At 39.4% G+C, this 26,878-nt stretch overlaps 1 protein-coding gene across 7 annotated transcripts; it reads right to left on the reverse strand.

The window, feature by feature from the left end:
* Nucleotides 1–255: 255 nt before the first annotated feature.
* On the reverse strand, nucleotides 256–26,168 carry LOC137130327 (CUGBP Elav-like family member 3). Of its 7 annotated transcripts, none has more exons than XR_010914835.1 (16): nucleotides 25,434–26,147; nucleotides 25,170–25,199; nucleotides 24,439–24,666; nucleotides 22,889–22,971; nucleotides 9,384–9,483; nucleotides 9,032–9,160; nucleotides 8,862–8,941; nucleotides 8,363–8,518; nucleotides 7,794–7,938; nucleotides 7,270–7,419; nucleotides 7,080–7,145; nucleotides 6,293–6,397; nucleotides 6,033–6,176; nucleotides 5,751–5,914; nucleotides 5,385–5,483; nucleotides 256–3,483 (listed from the first exon to the last, which is right to left on the reverse strand). XR_010914835.1 is itself a non-coding variant. In XM_067510320.1 (15 exons), the coding sequence occupies exons 3-14, from the start codon at nucleotides 24,581–24,583 to the stop codon at nucleotides 5,787–5,789; spliced, it is 1,407 nt and encodes a 468-aa protein (XP_067366421.1). In that variant the 5' UTR covers nucleotides 24,584–24,666; nucleotides 25,170–25,199; nucleotides 25,434–26,168; the 3' UTR covers nucleotides 256–3,483; nucleotides 5,751–5,786. The 7 variants fall into 7 exon arrangements, 5 of the variants coding, with proteins under 5 accessions (XP_067366421.1, XP_067366418.1, XP_067366423.1 ...); XR_010914836.1 differs by lacking the exon at nucleotides 256–3,483 and adding an exon at nucleotides 3,490–3,735; XM_067510320.1 differs by lacking the exon at nucleotides 5,385–5,483 and having other exon boundaries at nucleotides 8,862–8,917; nucleotides 25,434–26,168.
* Between the last annotated feature and the right edge of the window lie 710 nt (nucleotides 26,169–26,878).

Consider the following 26,878-nt stretch of genomic DNA (forward strand, 5'->3'; position numbering starts at 1 on the left):
TGTTAGTGTTTAACAAAAACTAATATGAGCCAGGCTGTGGCTGGGCTAAGCCTTAGAGATAGGATATTGAGTTCTGACACCCAAAGGGAGCTTGGCGTAGAGTCGCTGCTCCTTCACGTAGAAAGTATTCAGTTGAGGTAGCTGACCATTCAGAAAGAATGCCTCCTGGAGGCCTCCCATTTGAGGTGTTCCAGCTGGTAGGAGACCCTGTGGTAGACCCAGAACACTTTGGAGGGATTCTATATCTCATCTGGCATGGGAACGCCTCAGAACCCCACAGAGGTGCTGGAAATCGTTGCTGGGGAGAAGGATGTCTGGAATGCGTTGCTAAACCTGCTGCCACCATGACTCGACTCAGGATAAGCGGAAGATAATTGATGGATGGATGATATGAGATCACATCGAGTTGGTTTGTTAAGGTCTTTTTAGTTTAAAATTCTATTTTTGTTTCCCTGATAATTAATAAAGGAATAGTAGCCACAAGAAAGCAAAAGTATTGTTTAGGTTTTAGGATATTTTTGTGAAAGGCCTGTTTGAACAGAAGAAATGGTTTCACCAAACGGAGTCTGTTTCAGAGTATTATTTTAACAGACCTGAAAAATTGTTAACCTTACAAATGTTTCTTGTCAGAGGGGCTTTGTGTCAGTGTTTTTGTGCCTGATAGAATCACATTGTGTGTTTTTAAATGTCCTGTCGACCATGTTCTACTGCATGTCTCAAGGTATTAAAATACCCTTTAAAACCACTTACCAACGACTGGATTCATGATGACACATCTCTATACTTGTGATCCATGCCGTAAAAACATATGGATGTGAAGGGTTACAGACCTCCAGACATACAGTAAAATGTGTCTGATTAACGCTGACCCTAAAAAAAAACTTTTCCTAGAAAATAACAGTGTGCACATGTGTCACAGATTAGTGAGACAGTCTCTGTACCTCAAATAAATGGTAACTATAGCTACTACGGAACTTGATTTGAATTAAAAATAGACTAAATAAGTTAAAGGCAAATGCAATATAGGAAGCCAAGTAGCAACAGAGAGTGTGGAAAAGAGGTGAAGAGGCGTGTGCAAGCAGGTTGCAACAGGTGGAAAAGTGTCGTTGTGTTGTGTAATAAAAGAGTATCAGAGAGAATGAAAGGTGTTCAAGACTGTGGTGAAACCAGCGATGTTGATAAAGTCAGAGAGGCCAGATTGAGGTGGTTTGGAGATGTTCAGAGGAGAGACTGTGAAAATATCGGTAGAAGGATGCTGAGGTTGGAGCTGCCAGGCAGGAGATCTAGAGGAAGACCAAAGAGGAGATTTATGGATGTAGAGAGAGAGAACATGAAGTTGGTTGGTGTGAGAGAAGAGGATGCAGAGGGTTAGATGGAAGAAGATGATTCGCTGTGGTGACCCCTGAAAGGGAACAGCTGAAAAGGAAAGAAGAAAAATATAGCAAGCCAAGTGGTCAACAATTAAAAAAGGCAAAGAGCTGTTTTTAAACAAACTATTTGTAAGTAAGGAGGTCCTTGCAACTTCCCCATAAAATATTTTTACAAAGTTTAAAAAAAATTTTGAAAAAAAGGTGCCTCACATCGAACTAATTACATAATTATTGTCAATATTGTTACACACTTCTACTTGATCTCTCTAGCTTGCATGTAGGGAGCAATGTGCTTATTATTGACAGGAAAATCACATCCGCACTTTAACAATTTACTGTAAGTTTTTACTTTTTAACTTAAGGTTACAACATGTTCTCCCAGTGCTTGTGTGAGTTTCCTCTGGGTTCTCCGGTTTTCTCCCACAGCCAAAATAAAATTAGGTGAATCTGTGACTCTAAATTGCCTTTAGGTGTGAATGTGAGAGTGAACTTTTCAAGCAGAGCAGTTTGAAAACAACAAGGTATCAAGATATCAGACAGTTATAGCTTATCATTAATAATGTATTATGTCAACATCATCACTGTGTAACTAATCTTAACCCATAATTTTCACCTGCACACACAAATTCAATTATAATATCGTTTTTGTTAATTGACGTGAGCTCAGGTCAAGGGAGTTCTTTTTCAGGGAGACACATTTACTAGAATAGTTTGATCAAAGATAAAGCAAATACAATATTAAATTTTGGTGATAAACAAGTACTCTAGTCCCACAAACAGACACAGAAGATTACAAATTTGACATTGGTGAAACACTCTGTACCGATTAGGACTTGCTCTCTAGTTACTCCCTCTACCGGTCAGAACATGAAAATGCGCTCTCCTCAATGTTCCGTTGAACCATTCAAATTCAGATTTGTGTGTGTAGGGAACAAAAATTCACTCTTATTTCATTTTCTAAAACACATACAAACACACGAACTTAGTAAATCACTTTAAAACATTTAGTACGATACTTTTTATTTTAACTTAAAAAGAGTGGATCAAAAACAGGATTCAATAAATTAGAAATAAATATAATTGCTGTAATAATTAATAATACATTACAATAACTCGATTGTAAGAGTCTGACAGAAACAGGCCCCAAAAGGTTTTCTCTAGAAAATTCTAAAATGAAAATATTTCAAGCCACTTATACTTCTTCTGCCAATGAACAAAATAACAGGTAAATTACTAAATAAATAAAAAATAGCTCAAATATTAAAACCTCCCGAGTAAAAGTGCAATCCCTCCCTTCCCTGTGTTTCACCTAAAATCTAAGTAGAAATTTAAAATAGGTTAGTGATTTCCCATTTTACAATTTGGAATGTAATATCCCTTTATGAAAATGATGATGTTACTAGTAATAATAATAATAATAATAATAATAATAATAATAATAATAATAATAATAATAATAATAATAATAATAATAATAATAATAATGTTGCTGTGTCCTGTTCAGTGTTTATCTAAAGTAGTATTCTTTTTGCAATTTTTATTGTTTTTTAAATGCTGCTCTTTGTAAACTAAATTATTTACAGGTCATTAGCATCTTCTCCAAACTCTCTCTATCCTACTCATTTAATTGCCTTTTTTGTATTTTCTTTCTTTTTTTATTATGAAACATCAGCCGCTCTATATTTGTCATGTAATAGACATGGTATAGACAAGTTAAAGTCTAAAGAATTGATATATCAGCATTTTATATCCGTGCCCTCCATACACACCTGGTCTGAGTTGTCTTATCTGTAAACACCCTGTTGGGAAACTCCACACAGACAATGGTCAAACCAAGCTCTCAGCTGTATGGGCAAAATTACTGACTCATGTGACCGATGTGTATTTGTGTGAGTGTTTGCAAATGTGTGTGTGTGCATGTGTTAGTGCACTTTATGTACATTTGTATATCAGCCTTGTACCGTTTGAGGTTCAGTGTTAGTGCATGTGTATTTGTGTGAGCTTGTGTCAGTGTGTGTATGTGGCTGCACTCCCCGGATGCTCAAAGGTAGCAGACCGTCTGAAAGCACAATGAACCCTGGGATTCCACCTTGTCTGGACTTTGAAAGGTCACCTGTGAAGGGGAGAGAGAGTTGGGGGTAGAGGGAGTGATAAATCAACAAGAAGGGAGAGAGAGAGAGAAAGAGAAAGAGGTAGCATATTTTAGAGGTATTATTATAGTGGAGCTCCATGTTAATGTTTTATCTTTACATCTTGTTAAACATGCTCCTTCCAAACACAACTCTCCTTTAGGAATGACTTCAACTGCTATCATACATCTGGCAACTGCACATGAGGATGCTCCTTGTAAATCTTTGTTTCAGTCCTATGTTGGTGAGTTAAAACAAGAAGGCATCATTCACAGTTGTAAAGCTCTGTCTTTCAGCAGTAATAAACCATGGTGCTTGAACACATACACAGACAGTGTCTGAAACATGCAACTCAATACAGTGAAAATTCATTATTTGTGTCCTTGTGTGCATCTGCAAGTTTGTGTTTTGAGGTATGCACGTGTGGATGTGCTTGTAATGCTCCTGTATCTGGGAAATAGTGTATATGTAAAATAATTTATATGCATGTGTTGCACTATTGTGCTTTGAATCAGGGCAAGCAAACACTGCTACCGACATGCATCACTCTCTAGCATTTGCAGTATAGAAATTCTGGGTGATATTTTTCATTAGACTAATACACAGAAAGCAGTTTTCAACTTTAGATATTATGACCCTTTTAATATGTGTGCCACCATGGGAGTGTGCCGCCACACACTGGCCTGACAACAGTTACACATTTACCTCTTAGAAAAAGTTAGTGGTGGTGGTGGATGATTAAATTTTGCTTAAACTGAGATTGTAAATTTCTCCCAGAATTCCTATAGTTGAAGGCTGTTGTCCAATAAGCAAGAGGCATTTGTTTTTCCACCATGACAACCACATACCCTTTACCTCAAAACACGAGCTAGAGGGATAGAAAGGAGGCAGGGGTGGAGAGAAGCGAAGAAAGAATTTGACATAGAAGGGGGCAACAAGAAGATAAAGGGGCCGCAGGAGGAGTAGGGAGGCAATGAAGGGAAGAAACACCACAAAAGCAGTGATAAAAAATGTAAACAAGACCAAGAGAAGAGAAACGTAGGCGCAAGAAACTAGAGTGCCACATCAAACAGTGTAACAAATCAGAATCCAAGATTACAAACTCAGCCTAGCAGAGTATAGCCTATTAAAATGCATGCTCACCCAAAATTAGTGTGTTTGTCAAAAAACTTACATAGCCTTCCTTTCTCCTCTAAACTGCAGGGTCCATGTTGTGGACCACTTGTTGTGTTAAAACATTTGCATGCTAAATACATTGTGCAACCATAAGATGCAACATAAGGCCTCTCGTCCAACAAAGACTGCCATTGTAGTATGTTGTATAAAATCAATTTTATAAAAGTTTGTAGTTTATCTATTTATCTTCACCAACACACTATAGGAACCTCTGGAAAACCTCTCTAAACAGACACTAGTACAACAAGGATTACGCACTTCTGTATTACACACTTAAAAGTGTAACACAGACACATACAGGTATGTACACATAGATGCTCACCTTCACTACTGTACCCAAACATTTTGTTCAAATAATATTCACATCAAACAAAACACTACAGAAACTGATCAAAAACAAAGCTGCAAAAAAATAACGAGCATTGCTACAGAATTTATCAAATTACTATAGTGTATATCAAATATCCAATCAAATCAATTGATTCTGAATACAGTCCTAGGTTGACAGTTATTGATCAGTATGTGCACGGGTCAATACAAAATAAAGTCACAATGCACCAAACACAGTCTGTGGTCACTACAGCAACAGGACATGCAGGTCAACGCATGGCTGGTTGCTCGAGGTGACAGAACAAAAATTGCCAAGGGCAACCAACACAGGCAATCAATCGCCACAGCAACCCAAACACAGGCCAACCAATCAACTTACAACAATGCGAGAGGAAGGGGGGGTCAGGGCTTTATCAGTCACTAGGCAACCATTGCCATAGCGATGGGGTCCTCGTGAATTATGATTGGACAGAAGAATCTTGGGTGAGGTAAGTTGCCGTTTCAGGAAAAGATTAAAACAGCAGGAAAGAAAAATAAGTTTGTGAAAAAAAAATAAAGAGGAAAAAGATATTTTAGCACTTTCAATTTTCCTGAGTTGATTAAGTAACCCAACCTATATTAACTAAGCTTTCCCCCTTAACTCTTTACAGTCAGTTAGCATTTGTGTGTCAAAACTAAAGTTACCATCTTCATGTTTTTTCTCACTAATTTGATCCCCCCCCCACATTGCTCTTAATCTTCTCACCTCACTTTAAGTCTTCCTTCTTCTCTCAGTAGTCACTCAATATGGGCGGTTGGCATCTTTGGGCCGTTTGAGTTGCACTTTCAGTCTTTTCATGCCGATCTGGAAACCATTCATGGCCTGGATGGCAGCCTGAGCACTGGCTGGGTTGTCAAAACTCACAAATCCTGGAAAGGAGTAAAACAACTCACATTGCCTTCATGTCATCTTAATTTACGTACAGACATTAACACAATATTCTGTCTTTGACACAACTACCTACTGTGTCTTTCTGTTTTTTCTCACCGAAGCATTTGCTCTGATTGGTGGCTCGGTCCACAAACACCTTAGCTGAGATGACATTGCCAAAGGGGAGAAACATCTGTAGCATCTCGGAGTCACTGAACTCCTGCGGCAGGTGGTAGATGAAGATGTTACACCCCTCTGGACCTGGGATACACACATAGGCAGAGTTTAATAAATGAGCTCAGGCTGTAAAATCCTTGTGATAAACAACCTTAAATTGGAGAATGGGGTGTGGCCCGAATCAGGCAGGAAGGCATCACCTTCTCTCTGCTGCTGTTGCTGGGGCTGCTGGTGTTGCTGGGCAACCAGAGTTGGCTGCTGGGGAAAAGGCTGGCTGACCAATCCGTAGGCAGCAGGGTACGCCGCTATTGGGAAAGACAGAGCGTAACATAATCTGATTGAGTAAAACCAACAGGTGGCAACATAGCTGTGGCCAATAGAGTCCTTTGGTTTGAACTGACCGTCCCCTGGTGAAGGTGAAAACTATTAACTCTAACAGTTGAATGGAGAACATCTTCTAAACAATGATACTATTAATGTGAATATTCAGAGATGATGTAAATGTATGAATAGCTGTATCACCAGTTACAGTATTTATGTCTCTTGTGTCACAGTGAAATCTATATTACGGTAAATCAGACAAAAATTAATTCAATCCTATGTCCTTGAAAAATGTATCCTTTGAAAGATGCTGGTCAAACTGAAAGCAGACACCTTCGTTGTTAACTGTGTCCCCTATGTTGTTAAAGTCTTTTGAGATGCATATTATCATTTATTTCTGATGGCACAGTGACATTTTTATTAAAATCTGTCAGATTTATGTGTTCATCGCACTTTTCACAGTGTTTTTTTTTTTTTACATATTTTATATCTATTTATTTAAGGTGGTATCAAGGTCCCTGGAGTGAAGGTGTCACTCACATGTGGGGTCTAGCAAAACCTTACTAGACCTTATGTCCTATGAGTATGCTTAAAAGTCTGCTTTTATTACATGAATAGTATAAGAGACATGTTTATAGTGTTAAAACTATAAGCGCATTCACCAACCTGTATAGTGCTGCATGCCGGCATACGCCTGCTGTAAGGGGTCCAGGGCTGCTGCTGGACTCTGAGCTGAAGAGTGAGAAAATTATTTCAAACCAAAGAAAAATTTTAAAAAAGCAATATATAATTGCAATGATAATATATAATTAGATATGAAATAATGTCAAAATTTTGTAAAAGTGTATAAAAATACCTTGATATGGGTGTACACCATTGGTATATAGTGTTTCTGTTGCTTGTTGTCCATTAGCTGGGGCTGGCACACTACTGTAACCATTCACACCTATTGGTGGAGGGAGAGCTGGCACAGGTGTTGCTGCAATAGATGGTGGAGTGTTGGCACCTAAAGACAGAGATTACACCCCAGACAATAAGTGTATCTCACTGTATGTCCTACAGCATTACCTCTGGTTCTAAACCTTCAAGGGCAGTAGTTTTGCATCATTTATTCAATACTCTTGCCATATTTATGCAAAATACTATAAAAATGAATAACTGAGTATTTTAAGCTACTACTAACAAACATTGAAATTACTTTTATTCTTTGAAGTGAAGCATCTAAGGAAAAAGTCAGATTCTTTTGAGTTTTCAAAATACTTTCAGTTGTGGTAAAATACAGAGATGACAACTACAATCATATTACACTTAATTCTACAGTATAGTTTTTATATGAGACTGACCATGCATAAAATCAAGTGTGTTTGTGTGTGTGCCTACCCGAGGACGGTGTGATGGGTGTAATGGGTGTGGCAATGATTCCGTTGGCATTGAGGGCTGCCATCTGCTGCATCTGTACAGCAGCAACTGTTGCCACAGGAGACAAGTACGCTGACTGGGCAACCAGGGCTTGCTGTTGGACAAGCTGTAGTTGGGGAAAGAAACCGAGAGGGAGGAAGAGAAAGGAAAGGGATGAAGAAAAAGTAGGGAAAGAGAGGAGACAAAACGGGGATTAAATGAATATGGGAAAAAACAAATAGAGAGATGGAGAGAGAAAATGAGAACAAGGGACAGGGAAAGGGAGTGATGGAGAAACAGCTGAATAGAGATCTAATTACAAGGCCATTATGTCCTGAGTCAGTGGGTTAATGGTTGTGTGTTGCGGGAAAGCTAATGCCAGATGACGTATGTTCTGCTGTCTGGGTAATAACATTACCCCCAATTAGACCACTGATAGCCTCTTCAAACTTATTACATCCTTTCATAAGCACAGCCCTCCCCTTAAAAACTTTGTGGATGTATGTATGTGTTCAGTACAGTGACTATGTGTGCATACATGCAATACTTGCCTGTGCATTGACCGCCTGCGTGTAGGCATTGTAGGCGGGGAAGTTAAGGGTCATGGGGCTGAAAATGCCAAGCTGGGAGGCCACCTGCTGCATCCTCCTCAGCCCCCGCTCTTTCTCTGTGTCAGCGAACTTCACCACCAGACTGGATGACGCTCCCTGTGAGGAGCGAGGAAAAGAGTAACCTAAGTTTTAGTGGCGGTTACAAGTAGTTTTATGTGTTAGCTCCTTTATGTTTTAACAGGACTAGGCTCCATGTTTATTATTCATTCACATAGGACTCAAGCCTTCCTCAGCACATTGAGAATGCCTAGGACAAGACTAAAGCAGGGAGATGCTAACTTAGATTACTTACATTATTACCTACAGGCAATTTAAACCCTCCCACTTGACTTGTGCACCCGTCTGTGGAAGACCATTATGAAGTGTGTGCTTTACTTCTGTGCATGTTGTATGTGTTTGCTTTTAACCTTTTGCAATCATATCTATGTATTTAACTTACAGGCATTGTGCGGCTTCCATGCAAGCTGTTGATGGCAGCTTGGGCTTCAGCATGTCCTTGGAATTTCACAAAAGCACAGCCTGTAACAAAACATCAACTTTTAGAGCGTACACGCTGCATTAAATTACAGGGTGATACTGTGAGCAGTAAAGGTGTTTACTGAATCTTACCTTTGCTGGTGCCATCAGGTCCTCTCAAGACAGTACACTCATCTATGCTGCCAAAAGGCTCAAACAGTCTTCTGACATCCTCATCGCTCTGTTGTTTACCCAGCATACCCACAAACAGCTTCCTGTCCTCTGAGAGACAATGGGTGTGTGAAACAAAGGAAAGAAAAGGATATAAAGTCAATATAATTTTTTTTGAACATGTCACATATACAGGTCTATCTATGAAATCTATGAATTTAAGAATGGACACTACTATTTTTGTCCACCAGGGAGCAGCATCGAGTACATTGAACGGTGCTAAAAGGGGAGTGCAAAGTTTTAAATGAGTGCTTATTTGTGTGTGAGTATTTACTAAAAGCAGGAATCCAAGTACTCCACCAAGATGTTTCAGTGTGTATCTCACCTCCTCTGCCCTCGCTGTCAGCTGGTTTCACCTGAATTGGCCGATTCATCTGAGGACACATAGGAAAGAACATTAACAGATGGTCAACATAAACAAGTCTCCTTTCATTTGGCAGACATCTGTTTATGGCTGACTTCATGTACAATAAACTGTTTCACTCCTTTTTAAAATAAATAATTTTATTTGTTTAATTATTAACGCAATGAACAATAAATTAACATTTCTATAAAAGTGTGCATTGGCCTAATTACCAATTCACAACTGCAAGCATTTGAGGAGAAATCCAAGATGGAAAATGGAAAACAAAGAGAAGTGACAATACATTGGATTTCATTGGACACAAATATTATTTTTACCAAATATGTTTATTAAACAGTAAACAGTAATTAAATTTAATATAGGAGGTCATTGTTTTGACAAACAATTTTGCTCTTAAGCTAGGGAAAGAGTTGAAACTAATTATGGTATTGATGAATTTGTGTGTATCCCTAGGTTTTTAAGTCTCTGATAAATCAAGTTTAGCAGGTGACAGGTGTGTCTGAAGTCTGTCCCAAGCTGCTCTCTTTCTGTGTCAAAACAAACCATCTTGCGACTGACTTGTCTCTCTCTCGCTGTCTCTCTCACACACATACACACACACGCACATACAGGCACTACCACACACACAGATTGGAGGGGCGATGGAGAAGTGACAAGATTAAGAATGCAGGCCAGCTGATCTGGATTACAGAAGAATTACAGATTAGATGAGGGACATGAGTAGGTGGAGATCGGTCGGGCCAAGGGAAAGGGGGGGCGGTAGTAGAATGAGATGACAAGTGTGTGTGGGGAACAGGCGCAGTCAGCTAAAAAAAAAAAGATGCAGAATAAGAAACTAAGATAGAGAAGCCTGGGGACCCCAGTGGACTTCAACCAACTGACTGAAAGAGAAGGTGGAAGGCCAAAGGGAAACTGAATGCTTGAAGTATTACATGACGAGAAAGACAGAGAGTGGAGGGAGAATGTGGAGCTGCCCCTTAGAGGATGAGTCAAAAACAATAGAAAGAGTAAACAAGGAAGGAGGGAAGAGTGGGGCATGACTCAGTCGTGACTTGCTGTGTCAAAAAATGTCACATTTACAGAGATCCATTTAGTTTTAATGCATGCAGGCACACATATTTGGATTAGTTTATCTATCTATATTTCTACAGGATTGTCTCTTTCTCTCACACACAAACACACAGAGCAAAAACCTATTACACAAACACAGTGCTTAGTCATAGCACCAAGGCAATGAGACAGAGTATTAATGCGTGAGGGATGGGGAGACAGCAAAAAATGGCTGCAGAATGAATGAGATGAAATAAGATGAAAAACGCAAAGACGAGTGAGAGAAAATGGAGGAAGAAGAGGATGTTAAAGGAGAAAAAAGAAATGAATAAGAATGACACTGATACACAAAGCAAATTGTAATAGGAAAAAATATGTTTGCGTTGACTCTTCTATTTTCCAATCCAAACTGTGAGAAGTCAAAAAAAAAAAAAAACAACAACCATCTGCCAGTCAAAATGTGATTTGTAGCATTAGTGGTTAAGTTAGCTGTATATGACATCTTTGAAAAGGCATTCTAAGATGAGAGAGAAAAAGTAAGATGGAATAGAGAGGAGGAGAATGGTGGAGAAGGAAGGGGAAGGGAAAAGATGAGAAAGAAGAATGAACAAAGGTCCCAGTGCGGTGTTAAGGCAATGTAATGAAGCTGGTAATTGAGGTGAGGGCAGAGCAGAGAGAGGCTGATCCATACATTTGATTAATCAACTCTTAGCTGTCACCACAAAGCTATTGATTGAAGGCAAAGCCTTCACAAACACCCAGTCACAGAAACACCTACACACACAGAAAACACACACATAAAAACACACACAGAAGGTCATCAGAGGAAGGAATGATGTGCATTTTTAACCCCACACCTTTATTGACTCAGGCTGTCAGCGTAAACTTAAAGAAAATACACAGACATGCCATCTTAGCAGTTTTGTGTGACCTTGGATTTATGCTGTCTATTCATCCATCCATCCATCCATCCATCATATTCCAGCCCCGTGTATTGCTGTCCATTCATGCTGCCATCCATCTTATGCTATCAACTCATCGATCAGTCCTGCCTTGTTCATTGATTTTGGGCTGTGTTGTAAAGCAGGCTGATAGCATCAAGATTTGTGTCCACTAACCTTTTCTCTATCCTTCCATCCATCCATCACCTTTTTCACTTCTTCCTTCATTAGCCCTACTTAAACTCATCCGTAACAGACTGAACAGAAACACCCCAATGATTACAAACTACATCTTATTAATCATTTAATCATTAAGGTGTCTGAGACACTGAGACACATTGGGTATGTGTATATGTTGTGTGTGTGTGTGTGTGTGTGTGTGTGTGTGTGTGTGTGTGTGTGTGTGTATATATATATATATATATATATATATATATACACACACACACACACACACTGTATATAGTTTAATGCAAGACTAGATTACAAAGGAGACCAGATGGATAAAGCTGCAGGTGAGAGGTGGACACTGCTACTACAAAGACAGCACATTGCCACTGGAAAATTGGCATGGCAACCAGCTTGTTGTCATGGTAATTGTATGACGGCACAGTGGGTAGGTAAACAAGGATGCTGGTTGCCAAGGGTGACTGCTGTTGCTCTTTGGGTAAACAAAGAATTTGTGCTGGAGATTAGCTTGCTGGCTTCGTACTATGCTCCACAATATTATCTGCCAACACTCTGCATCTTTGAGTTTTAATAATGTAAAATATGGGACAAATGAGCATTGAGTACCAGTAAAAATGTGTGAGAACAACGAAACTGGACATATGAGAGTAGAAGGTGAGAGAACTAAATCTATATTGTAGAAGTTTAATTAAAATTCCCTTTAGCCTGAGAGAAAAATGCTAATAAAGTACAGTCCCTACTAGTCAATCACACTGTACTTCATGCTGTCTTTTCTCACTCTCCTTTACTCAAAAACACATTAATAGCCACATGCTCCTTTCATGTCAAATTATCCTCTAATTACTCAAGTTCCAATTAAGACTTAATTAACAGTAACCATCTGCAACGTGCATATTTAGGGAACTGAGTTCATACCGTAGAGTGGTTTGATCTGCGCTGCTGAATACTAAAAAGCTCTCACTGAAGGAGTTTGTGTATCTCTGATGAGAGTGTAGTGTACGTGAGCAGCAGTGCATTCGTGCATGAGGGCAAGATATGTGATATATGATCATGTGTGAGCTTGCATGACCGCTCACACTAAGTGGAGGCATGTTCACTTATACACGCATGGCCAAAACCTTGCATGCACACACAGGCCCATTTAAATGCTGTGGTGCCTACACAATGTCACTCATAAGTATACACAGACATACAAACATGTATTATACACTATTTTTCCCCATTTTCGGGAGCACCCACCTTTTAGCGCACACAGAAACAAACACACACAACACACATACAGTTAATCTTAGTCCCTGCAGTAATGCAGAGAGGATTGTGCCAGGATTAGGGGATATTAAATCCTTGGATTATCCAATCAAATCGTATTCCACCCCCTCCCCCATTTACGCAAAATCAGTGGAACAAACCACTGCACCATATCATGAGGGTATAGAGTAGTGTGTAAGTAAATATATGTACATGTACTATTTTAAACATAGGTTAAACTAAATTTTTGAATCTATTTATTATTTATTATTTATTATAATTTTTTTAAAAATGTTTTTGCCAACAAAACACTATACCACAACTGTTTTATTAGAAATATAAAACACAGCACAGCAAACAGACGATGCATTGTACGTAATTACAGACACGTCACCGCTCTTCATATCTCCCTTTCTCAAATATACAAATATACACACCCTTCCCCCTTCAATCTCCCCTTCATTGGAACACTCCATCCACACAATTTCAGATCTCCATTTTCCAGAGTGCATAAAAAAGAGAAACTATTTTTATTCCTTCTTCATGATCTAGCATTATTTCTGGTTCTTCCTTCTCCCCATCCTCCACCCCTCTCTTTGCACTCTTAGCTGTGTAATCCCTTCATACTCTGCTTCATAATGCAGGAATGTCTGCTTTTATAAAACGTCTTCTATCCTTTCTGTCTCTATATCTCATTCACTTTTTTTTCACCCATGTCACTCCTACTCTCTCTATTTTGTTATTTTTCCATAGTTGCTGTAACATGCCTATTAGACCAACAAATTTATTATCAACACTGTACTGAGGCCTTACATTGATTTGACACAGTTAAACTCACATTTATTTCACTTGAAGTTTTACACCACATAAATAATTAATTTTCTACCATTACTTACTTTGGCTTAGACAAGTTTTCTGCTTCAGCGTCTTTTCTTAAAAAATACTTGAAGAAAAGCTACTGTATCAATTAGAATAGTTCCATTGTTTCCACTACAGCATACAGTGAGTGAAATTGTTTTTTGATGAAGACCATATGCTAGAGCTGGGAAATATTTAAAAATAATGTACTATGATATTTCTAAGACATGTTTTGGGCATGGCAGATGATATTGACAGAGAGGTTTGACAAATCATAATACTTAGTATAGGTGTAATGATTATACAGCTAGGAACATTGATTTCACATTTAGCTAAACGCAAGCATCTGAGACGCATTTTGAAACACAGCTAACTCATATAGCAGAGTTCAATTAATTAGTCAACCAATAAATAATAATCAAAATATTTTTTAACAATTCATTAATTATGTAAGTAATGTTTTTTTATTTTCTGTTTTTTGTTTTTGACAGTAAACTGAATAGCTTAGGACTATTTGTTGGACAAACTGCCACTTGATGGATATGTTTTGCCATTTGCTGAAAATGTATAAACCAAACAATTATTCAATTAATTGAGAAAAGATAGCAATAGTAATTTATAAATCCATAAATATGATAGTAATTGGAGCTTTTTAGCATGTATAAAAAGATGCTACATGTCATCATTACTATTCACCTTCAATTTAGACATATTTAGCATTAAACCATATTATCAACAATTAATCTACACATCACGGTCCTAAAGGATGTGCTTCAAATGATTGAGTATGTTTACATCTCAGTATAAGTGTTCAGATCTTGAAGCATGAAACACTGGTTCCCTGATGAAACTGAGATTCAGCTATTTAGCACAGCTGGATGAAGCCACTTGAAGTGTGAGAAACAGAGAAAGTGAGCATGAAGGTGGAGCAGCAAGCAGCACAGCTCCACCCCACCTTTCTCCTGTCTCTCTATCACACCACGTTAAGGCTTTGCATCCCTGAGGTTACCTAGCAACCTGGCATCTCGCTCAACTCCGTTGCCTGGCAACATGGGTCCGCAACCATAATACAAGCTCCTGTGCGGCCCATCCCCCTGCTTGCATCCCTCTTTTCTCTGTCTCTCTCATTCCATTCTTCACACCTGAGAAGTCTGCCCTTATTCTCCTCCACTCAATACTTTATCTGGCAGTTAACCCTTTAACAGCCTGTCCACTGGAGCACAGAATACCAACATATTTGCTCTTTGCCTCTCTTTTTCTCTTTATCACTGTCCATAAAGGTACCACAGCATGCATACAACAGAACTATCTGTTGATCCTTTCAAAATTATGCAGTTTTGTAAAAAATTTGCTGAGAAGATTCTGCAGGCAGCAGGGGAGCACTCACTGAAATTTGATCCTTTGGATTTAGTCTAACATAATCCAACAGCACTACAGAGGATAGCTGTTAGACCTATGCACTTGGACTTTTTTCTATTTTAGGGAGTGTAAGCCCTTTGGGAAGTGAGCTTCTGAATTGAAAAAGCGATACAAAGCCGTACAAATTCATGGCAGAAATCTCATATACACTGAGAGCCAGTGACACATTTTGTTTGCAATGTTATGCAGATAGTTACAACACTAGGGCAAGACATATGTGCAAATTAATTTAGTTGAAAATTGTGTTTTTTCTTTTGTGCTGGTCATAGAAAGAATGTATTGTCCTTTCTTTTATATGCCTTAAATTACCTGCTTATATTTTGTGGTGGGCAAGTCATAAAACGTATTATTACTCACTTAAATTTACTTACTAAAAAATTATACTTTAACTTTATGCAGTGCTACACTGCTTCTGAGTTCTGTTAATGTATTTCACTAACTCTATAATTTTAGTTGTCATTAAATTGAGAAAGGATGTAATTTGGAAATGTGAAGACAGAATCACATGACAGAATTACAGATTCTGTGTATATACATATACATATATATAATTCTACATGCATATATATAATTAGAGAATTATATATATACATACATAATTAGAGAATTTTTTATATATATATATATATATATATATATATATATATATATATATATATATATATATATATATATATATATATATATATATATAATTCTGTAATTCAGAATTATAACCTAATAATACTCCTTGGAAAGGTTAAGGCATTAAAATGTTTTCAAGATTCTTTTGTGAGACAAAACATTTTGAGGTGTGGTGATCTACACTGGTGTAATTTGGTTGTATTAGGCTGCAGCTTTCTCTGTGAAAGGGCCATTCTCCAGACAGCAGGTTGTGTGTGGTTAGAGAAGGGACTTCAGAGCGGAGGTCACACCCCAGGTGCAACTAAAGTCCTGTCACCCTTAAGCTTGCCTAATCACATGCACACACATGTACTGACATATACACACACAAACACAAATGCACACAGGCAGACACACACCAGTGGCCCCTCTGACAGATGTCTCTGTTTAAATTGACAGAAGTGCGCCCTGACTCCCTCCCATTCTTCCACCACCCAAAAAAAGGCTTTTATTCAACACACCCCCCGCCTGCCCTTTCCTCCATGCTTATTATGGAAAACTTTTGTCTTGCTTCCTCCTTCTCTCTAACCCAACCTCCTCCATTCCTCTCCTGTCTCACCCTACCCCCTCCCTGTCTATACACTCCTATTCATGCCAAACCTCTTCATGGCCCTCCTGCACAGCTCTTAGCCCCCCTTTTCATTCATGTGAATTCACACACTCATTTAGACCCTCATATGGGCCCTGTTCTGTACGTCCATCTCAGTGCAGACATATAAATATTACATGCTTTGACAAGGTGTCTGGATCACAAACTAAGGGTTTTAGTCTAAAAAGATCACAGAATGAAATATGCCAACTCATACCAATGTACTTTTTGCCTTGTTGTAATGTATACTGCTGAGGATTCCTTTTGCTTTACACAACTTTAGACAGTGTACATCGGTGAAAATACTAATTTAATATAGAAAATGTTATAATAAAATAATATAATTAGACTTTACTGAAGCATGGCCCTTTTGTCCTTTCTACTCTGCCCCTTGAAGGTTTGCACATATGTAAGATAATCTCTGCTTGGAAACGAAGGGGTGAATGTTACAGCAAATGATATAAAAAAGGGAAGTGATGTTTGCTTTATAATCTGGCTCTGGACATCAGTGACACTGCTCAGTGATCAAATCCCTATCCAAGTTGGAATGCTGATATCTAGACATCTGTTAAGGTCAGTGTCTTTAAGTGATTTTTTGGCACACACTGGTGCTTGTTTTCTTCTTCGAGAATGTGTTGAAATTCAAAAACAGAAATTAAAAACATTGTCTTTGTGTGCTTATAAATTACAAATTGAGTGGATTTGTTTTGAATTAACCTTAAGTGTGCAGCTTGCAGTAATTCATTGAATTTGATTGGCTTAGATAAAACAGACCATACAATCAAGCTTTAAAGCCAGCTTTAAGTTGCTGGAACAAAACATGCATCAGTAATTAATCAAATGCAATAATGATGACTGATAATTGCAAATGAACATTTTTTGTGTGTAATTCTATTAATGTGGAAACTAGGCTCTGCAGATTTTTGTAGCTGGCTGGATTTACAAAACAGATGGTGTGTGATATGGACTCAACACAACTTTGGGCTACTTTAGAGCTCAGCATCTGAGAGACACAGATTTGGCAGTGATCACCTACCCTGATAATCATGTGTCCACACAAACAAAATTTTTAAACTGGCCAATATACAAATGCTCGAATATGGGCATGTGTGTGTAAGGCCGTAAAGAGGCAGGTGCTCACCAGGGTCAGGATTTTATGAGGCTATGATTAGATTCTGCCTCAATTTTGTGGCAAACTCTTTTCTCTCTCCATTTTGCATCAGAAATACACTTGGATTCACACATACACAATCAAGCAGACACATACGTCACAAGCAAAGACTTTTATTTAAAACAAACAGGCCAAATCCCCCTTGGTCTTAGCTGTACACAAGCACACACAAACAGAGACCCTCTGCTTTGCATATACCCCTTCTGTATCACTCTCTGGCTCCTCCTTCTTCTCTGTACCTCTTGTACACACACACACACACACACACACACACAGACACACACACACGCTTGATTCTACACCTGTCCCTCCACTCCCTTCTCATCCCACACACAGTGAGGATAAAAATAGAGAAACAGCACAAGGGAGGGGGAAGTGATACACATCACAAACCCCATCAGGCGGGGAGAGATAGAGGCAGAGGAGGAAGAGACAGAGAGAAAAGGAAAGAGTGAGAGAGGGAGCTGGGGTCTGTTCTAAATTGAAAGTGCAGCAGTAAGCAGTGAAGGGGAATAGTAAACAGTGCTGCTGACCACATAAATATGCAAAATTAGCCTACAAAGTCGCCCTAGTGGATAATTGCTCATCATAGTTTTGCCCCACAGGGAGAGTGCCTGCCAGGCATCTTAGATTCCACATGGAAACTCACACAGAAAAGAACATACACAATATGCACACATTACAGTCCCTCAATGATTTAATAAAGTTCAATTACAAATACTGGACAGTGAAAAAATAGATCTTTACTTTCAGTGCTTATATAGGGACAAGCAATTTAGGATTGTTAGAACATCAAAATATCAGGGTTGATATGATGTTAGCACTAGTGGTTTTAACCTATTTGAATGAAACCACAAAAAAACTTGTGAAGCACAGATGAAGCAACGGCATTACTGCTTTGCTGCTGTTGCTGCACCTTTCCAGTACCCAGCGGAGTCTGAGTGAGTCCATTGTGCATGCATGTGAAGTCTAGCCTTTTCTGCCAAGCGCATAAATGAATTCACTCCTTCTTCCTTCGATCCAGGCTCAATGAAATACATACCGACATGTTTGCATAATCCAGCATAATCCTAGAACCAATTTGCCGGCTTACAAATGCTGTCAAACCGAATGCAATATTAACAATCAATATTAACTGGGCAGATATTTACAAAAGTTTTTAAAAGTGTATCGATCCTGTTTCTTATCAGTTATTGTTAACTACTTTTCCTTTGGTGCTACCTTTTTAATAATTCAGCAGTTATCCACAGTGTCATTGTGTGTGTGTGTGTGTGTGTGTGTGTGTGTGTGTGTGTGTGTGTGTGTGTGTGTGTGTGTGTGTGTGTGTGTGTGTTAGGCTTCAATTTAAAGAACAGTGAACAGAGTGCTGCCTGGAAAGCAGTAAAGCATGAAAATGCACACCTGGTAAGCTGGTTATCACACTTTAATTTCACCTACATTGAGAGCTGTGGAGGCCAGAGTCACCAAACAGATGTGTGCATGTTTGTTTGGGTGTGTGTATGAACACTTGTGCTTGAAGTAGGACAAAGATGAATAGTGTGATAAAGGCAGAGAGAAGAGAGTGCAGATTAAATGGAGAGAAAGATATTGACAGCAAAGAACAAAAGGAAACGATAAGGGGAAAGATAAGGGAGGAAATACAGCAGCAGGCTTGTCAGAGATAGAAAGATAGAAACAGGCCAGAGGTAAGGCATGGAGGAAAGTGTTTTTCTGATGGAAAGAGAGAGAGGGAGGACGTCTGAATTTGGGGGATTAGGATGATTACTGTATATTTTGTATGAGTGTGTGTGTGTATTTGCAAATTTTTTGTGAGCACATACGCAAACTCCTTCTGTGCTATTTATCTACTAGTACCCCCAAGAATTACGAGATGGAAATGACAAAAAGTAACAGTAAAATTTGAAAAATGCGGTTTAAATCTTTTTTAGATTGCAAGTCATGGAGTATAAATGTAACTATTTCTTTTTATTATATTTATTTAGTTGTGAATGATAACCATATATAAATACCTAATGCAACATAACAATTTATCTTACACAGGTAAAAAAAAAACTGGTAAGTTATTTAAACTTAGCAGTTATGTATCAATATTTGGAATTAAATTGCAAAATAATTATAAATGACAACAGTTAAACATGAGCTCTTTCATGTGGATGTATCTCAGGGGGATCTCTGCACCACATCTTAAACACCCAAAAAAAAAAAATCTGTGCGCTATGGGACTTGCTAGTGGTTCCACTGTTATATTTCTGTCACTGTGCAGTGTATTTCTATTTTTATCTTTTTCTCTGTCTTTCTTTACCTCTCTTCATTGTATGCCCCCGTCGTGCTTCTTTTTTTGTTCTCTGTTTCCACATTAAACACAAGGCACAGGACACTAAGATAAGGCCATCTGTTCATCTCACTCTCTCTCAATCCCTGTCCTTTTCTTCATTTTCTGACAGTCAACTGCCCCTGCTAAAGCTGGTGGTGGACATTTGAGTTATAGTTTCTCTATATCCATCTGTTTGTTTGTTTTTTCTCTTTGAAATCAGTGTTAAATCCCATCAAAGTGACGGACAGAGGCAGCCAGAGCATTCTGATGCACTTGGCCATCGTGTAAGAGAAACACATTTCTATGAATGCCTGATGCTTCAGTTCCATTACAGTTGTATGAGGGGCCTGACTGTCCACCAATGTCTGCAATTAAGAGTGATCCCAAGATTCAAGTCGCGCTCACCACAGACACACACACACACAGAAACACATGCATGCACACACCACAGCCCCCTTGCCCTGCAGTGAGCCCAGGATCTGACTGTGAAAATTAGTTTGTGAGAAACTAATCATGCAGCTTAACAAGGGGAGCCGAGGAAGAAGGGGAATGGAGGAGGAAGAGGGGTTGGTGTGTGAAATGGTCAAAAGGGTCAACTAATCAAGAGGAGGGGAAATGAGATGAGGGGTAGAGGAACTGCTGCAGGGGTGGGAGTGAAGAAGAGAGATGGAGGTGGAGACAGAAAAGGGGCACTGACGTTGAGAGGACGACTTAGAAGAAGGGTTACCGTAAATGAGTGTGAAATGAGAATCCAAAGAAGAAGCGTGAGTGTGCAGCGAGGGAAAAAAATGAAGTGGATGAGAGAGGGATACCATGAAGAGATTTTTGAGAGGAAAGGAGGAAGCGATGAAAGGGTTGGTGGTAGTGAAGGGAACATTCTGTAATATTCTACTGGTGCAGAGAAACTGGAGGATGTGAGGGGAGGAGTTGAACACAGGACAGAGGGGATTTGAGTGGAAAAAAGATAAAATGGAATGAGAGAAAGCGGGTTGGGGAAATGAAAAAGGGGAGTATGGAAGAAATGAAAAGGCAATTCTTAGGGAGAGAAAAGAATTGGATAGTGGGAAGATGTGTGACAGAGAGAAAGAAATGCTCTGAAGTCATTTTCAAATCCTGTCAAAGAAGGCAATAAGCAAGGAGGGGAAGAAAGAAAAAGTAAGACACACAGAATAGAGACTACAACAGCTAAACCTTAGAAAAGGTGCAGGTAGAGGAGGTGGGAAATAATGATCTGAATTGTTTGGCAATAAGTTGCTTTAACGTTGTTATTATGATATGAGTGATTAACAGGGTCATTGATGGGCATGAAAAAGAGAGGTCTATTTAGCTTGAATTAATTGGTGTTATTCAAACAATTAACTGAATTAAACATAAAATAAAATCAGGCCTCTGTTGAATCATAGTCTCACTAATACTTTACTCTGAAGACTTAAGAAACACAGGAAAGGATATAACATCAACTTTTAACAAGCCCGACCCATGTGGAAAAATTAATGTTGTTAATTCATTAACAGTCCAGACTTATTGAAAACAGCAACCACACCCTCATTTCAGCACTAGTCTTCCTCAGGGGAGTGGTGTTTCTGATTGTTCCATGCTTTCTCTTTAGAAAATCTATGCAGCTAATGAGTATCCTCCCGGCAAACATTTCTTCCATGTGTGCAGAATTTTTATTAAAATTCTTTCAGACATTTGCTCCAAGTATCTACTCACAATAAAGTGTTACAAATGATTTCCCTCTGCTGCAATGAGTCTGTTACTGATGTAATTACCAGGGCACGATGAAGTAAAACCCAGTGGATAGGGTTAGAGGAATGAATCAAAGGACAAAGGGCAGCAAAAGAGAAGAACCAGACTCAGCAGACAATGTAAAGGTGATGTTTGCAAAAAGGTCAGAGCCCTAATTGGATTATTTCATTATTAAAATGCTTTGAGAGCTGATATAAATGTATGTACGAATACAGAGCCATTTGACAGCTGTATGGAAAAAGCATGCATGATTGCAAAATGTATGAATGCAGAGATTTTTTCCTGTGTGTGTCAGAACATTTCCCCTCCCCCAATGTCTATTCTTCAGTCTCTCCTCCAACCATATTCTCACAAAGATCTTATCAACACTCCAGCTTGCAGAGGAGGTTGCCGGAGCTAAAACTCTGATCAGTGGCAAAGTGACACAGAGAGAATGAGATAAATAAAAGCTAATAGTTGGTAAACGTTCATTTACTAGTTATAACTGTTTTAAATCAGGGCTTAGATATTGAAAATTTAAATTTCTACCAAACTTCTATAATTTCCCAGCACTGCCTGGGCTGGGCAATTGTTGTTGGATATTATTTTTGGGTTAAACACTAGGCTAAAACTTAAACATTTTCTTAAATAGTTACTGTAAAACAATTTTAACCGCAGTGAAAACCAGGTCAAAGTGAAAAAGCTTGAGGGACTGACAGAGAGGTACAGCCAAGAGACAGACACAGATCTCACGGTGCCCCATCCATAATAAACAGTGTCCTAGCCCAGCCGCAGCACACGATCCCTCATTAGAGAGACTGAGGGAGACTGGTATGAGACAAAGGGGAATGGTCACATTAATTACACACTCTCTCTAGACAGGAGCTATCACCACAAGGTAACAGAGAAACTGACTGAGAGATGGAGACAGAGAAAGATAGAAAAATGGAAATCATAATGCTCATGGAGTAACCTGTCTCTCCCGTGAGAGGGATGGTTTTTCCTTAACAGCAAGACCCCTCCTAGCTGCTGAGTTATATCACACTGTTGCTAATGGGAGTTGAACCTCCAATAGCACAGACACACACTGATTTGTGTCCACTTTTGTTTCTGTAGACAAGGTAGAAGTATGTGTCTGTGCATGTAGGTGGATGAGGGGGATCTTGTGATAAATGTGTATAACAGTAAATAACCGTCTGGGTTTGCATGTGTGGTTGTGTGTGTACATTTATGATCTGCACTTACCCCCGGTAGTGTCTTCTGCTCATGTAGAGCGCTCTGGGCTTTCAGTGCAGAGTCTCTCGCACAGTACGTCAGAAACGCACATCCTGTCAGACCGAGAGGCAGAGAAAGAAAAGGAAAAAGCATAAAGGTAGAAAAGTTCAGTGAGTAGCTTTAATATTTGTCATTCTCTATCTATGTCTCTGTATCACCACCTCCAACAAACATACACAGTCACAAATTATTTAAATTATATAAAGCTCTTCTTTTTCAAAACCTTCCCGGATTAGTTGTAACTTATTCTGGACAGGCTACCTTTTAAGAAGAAGATATGCTGGAAATTCATGCACTGTGACTATACTTGACAACACTATGTAGAGCTGGGAAGGACACTCCACGGCACAGCACATTTCAGAACATCACGGCACAAGTCAGCACACATGACAGCACCACAGACGTGTGCGCCAGGCTAACAAGGCCTTACAAACAGGGCACAATCAGGTTGCTGCCCTATACCAACCACTATGCATGCCTCACGATCACTCCAAATACACTCCCTCTGTTTTCCTATGTGCTGTACCTGTGTCTGTGTGTGTGAGGGAGGGGTAGGTAGTAGAGCTGGCTGGCCAGAGTTGTTTACTACACCTGTCACCAGCATTAAGACAACAAGATTAGCAGCAGGTTAGCATCCCAGTTACATCTCAGAAAGACTAATGTAGATTCAGAGAAAAGAAAAGAAGATTTGACTAGGAAGAACAGACAAGAACTCACAAGAATTCACAATAATGCCATTACACAAAAAACACACAAAGCAAAACACAAAACACATTAGCAATGACAAGAAAATATATAACACACATACAGACACACATTAATCTTATGGTCCATCTCATTGCTTTTAAGAGGGGCTTACTGCGGCCATGGGGATGCTCCAAACAACAGATTCTTTTCCATTGCTACCCAGGCTTACAGGCCCATTACACTGATTGGAGCATACAGCCTAATCTGGTTCATAACACTCAGGGCCCCAGGTCATTGTATGCATGTGGCTGTGTGTGTGTGTGTGTGTGTGTGTGAGAGAGAGAGAGAGTTAGAGAGAGAGAAAAACACAAAATGTGTGTATTTGGTACAGTTTATTACCTGTGTTTTGTTAAAGCAGGCCATTAATGAAAGTTTAATTAATTGTTAAGGTAATGAAAAGTCTCTCAACTTTATATAGCATATATTATAAACCTTTTCATCACAAAGTTGTATATCTTTTTCTACTGTATAAAATAAACAACGATGGTCACAAGTCTCAGTACATTTATAAATAACTATCAAAGACTTTGTTTCCACGAGCACATTAATGCATGAGCATGTTTTTGATTCAAATCGTAGCTGAGTTTGTTTGCCTGTCTTCGTTATCTCACATGGCACTGTTACGGGAAGAGGAGAGGAGGTGTGACAGTTTCCATGGAGACATGTGACACTCCATGCAGGAAATGCCCCCCCTTATTGTCACATGTCTATCCATTTAACTATCTGTCGATCTTGTCTTTTTATGTACAATTTGTTATACCAGTGACACCTACCTTTGTGCATGCCAGTATATTTGTCCTTAATCACAGTTAGCTCATAGATTTTGCCAAACTGCTCAAAGATAGGCTTGAGGTCCTTCTCTTCCAGATTCCGGGGAATCTGCCCCACAAACAGCTTGATGGCGTCGGCCTCCTTCATGGGAACAACGTGGGGAGGACGACTTGGTAATGCAGGCTGAGAGGCAAATAGATCAAGAGCAGGTATCCCAGGAGCAACCAAATCTTGGGAGGCACAGAAAAAGAAAAGAATGGAAAGCCTTGACAAAAAATTACAAATACTTTTCTAAAAGTATTCATATGGAAGATTACAATAAAATATTAATTATTAATACACTTTTAAAACTACTATTGCATCAAAACAGTATTTGTTGCATTACCACAGGGGCTTACGTTTATGATATGACATATATATTTAAATATCCTTTTTCAAGTTGTAGGGTCCACAAAATTATGAATAAATCGTATATTATAGTAATATAATTATAAATATAAATTGTTAATAAAATATTTTATTTGACCGTACTCTACTCAATTCATGTAAGATAATGTAAAGATTATATGCGTAATTATTTTCTGTATTTATTGCTCAGACTGATGACAAAGGCTCCAGTAGCTTCTGGTAAAACAATTATGCAAATGTTAATTAGCTAATCAAAAAACAATAATGGCACTTTCCCCCCTTAATTAAATATATATAAATCAAAATATCAATAAGCATGCATTACCTTTTGGCGGACAAACGGCGCTCAGAATCCCTGCATATAGAAAACAGAAGAAACAGCGTGATTTGGGGTAAATAATTGCAATAGAGCGGTTTCTTTGTTTAGCCAGCTGTAGGTTACAGCATACACAGGGATGTCATGGGGCTCCCTTGCTCTTTGTCCGATGCCCCCCTCAATGTACACACACATATATTTACACTCACATATGCACACACGCCACAACACAAAACGAGGTATTAAACATGCGCCACATAATAACACTCTTACCGTTTGTTTATGAGCACTGTGATGCCCGTGCAGATGAAAAATTCAAGAAGGATGCTCACGGCTGGGTCCCCGCTGTTGTCCTCGCCGCTCTCTCAGTCCCGTCCTCCTGCCTCCCCTCTGTGGATGCTCTCTGCTCTTTGTGCCTGTCGTACTATACGCTCCCTGTCCGCCTCCTCCTTCTTCCTCCTCGTCGCCGTACAGACACTATATGGCTCGGCTGGTTTTACACAAACCACTGTCTTCTGTGGAGGTGGTGGACGAGAGTCCTGGCAGGTGTCACCCGTCCCGCTGAAATGTAACCAACCAATCCACTCTCACAATCAAAAGTGGACCGAGCTAGCTAGCTAGTTACGTATCACTTTCACGAAGCCTCACTCTTTATTCCTATTAAATTACAAAACGATAACGATCTAACAGTTAACGTTAACAAAAGGTTACAATTCGGGGAACTTCAGTTTGAGCTTGCTGGAACTCTTTTAACAACCTTTTTCGGCCTTTCGGGTATTGTCCCAGTGTTTACAGGGGGGCTTTTCTACTTACTACTCTTGCTTTATCTGTTTTCTTGTAGCGTCTCACGGCTGGATGGGTTTTCACGTCCTATACCGGTATCTGCTCTCTCCCTCCCCCTCTTCTTCAAGCGGTTGCTATGCTGTGACGTACAGGCGGGGACCGTTGATAAATGTGTGCGCCGCACTCAAGCGAAAAAATACACTATCGTCCTCTTAATCCCATTTACAGCTTCACACGTTACACTTAACACTATACATATTGCATTTATTTCTACTGTAAACTTTTCCATGTGCATTTGAAATATTTATAATCTCTGTGGATAAGAGATGATTTGCGAGCGACACTTATCAAACGGTGCCTCGGAGCCGCCTATTGTTCTCGCTGCGAGCCCTGGCCTTGGTGCTGAAAAGATGCTTCTTGACGTGAAGCCTAAGCGCGCCGCCGATGTCGTGCACGCAGTCACGACTACTACAGCTGTTCACGCCCGAGCCAGAAGTCACACTCACACCCACATAGAGTGAAATGTGTGACAGAGGGAAGGAGAGATAGCTCCCGGGATGGAGTTGGCCTACTTTACAGCCTGTACTTTGGAAAACCGGTCGACATTGGACTATTTCACTGAGAAGTGCACAAACTGGAAACGTGCACTGTTAATGTCAAACAAACACCCACCCTTTTTTGCTATATCCGAGGTGTATCAAACCGCATAAACGCACTCCTGGAAGGTCTGAAAAGAGAGTCAAGGGGTTCATGGTAATTTGCTCCAAAAGGTCACCATCTGCCTGCCTTGCCTCGTGCCCTCTGTGAGCCAGCATCCCCCGTCACATTCATTCACGATATACAACCCCCCCAACCACACACACACACACACACACACACGAATGAACGAACACACTTGCATGTAATAGGTTATATCACCACATTAGGGGTTGACT

Source organism: Channa argus, chromosome 7, assembly GCF_033026475.1.
Source record: "Channa argus isolate prfri chromosome 7, Channa argus male v1.0, whole genome shotgun sequence".
NCBI classification, from domain to species: domain Eukaryota; kingdom Metazoa; phylum Chordata; class Actinopteri; order Anabantiformes; family Channidae; genus Channa; species Channa argus.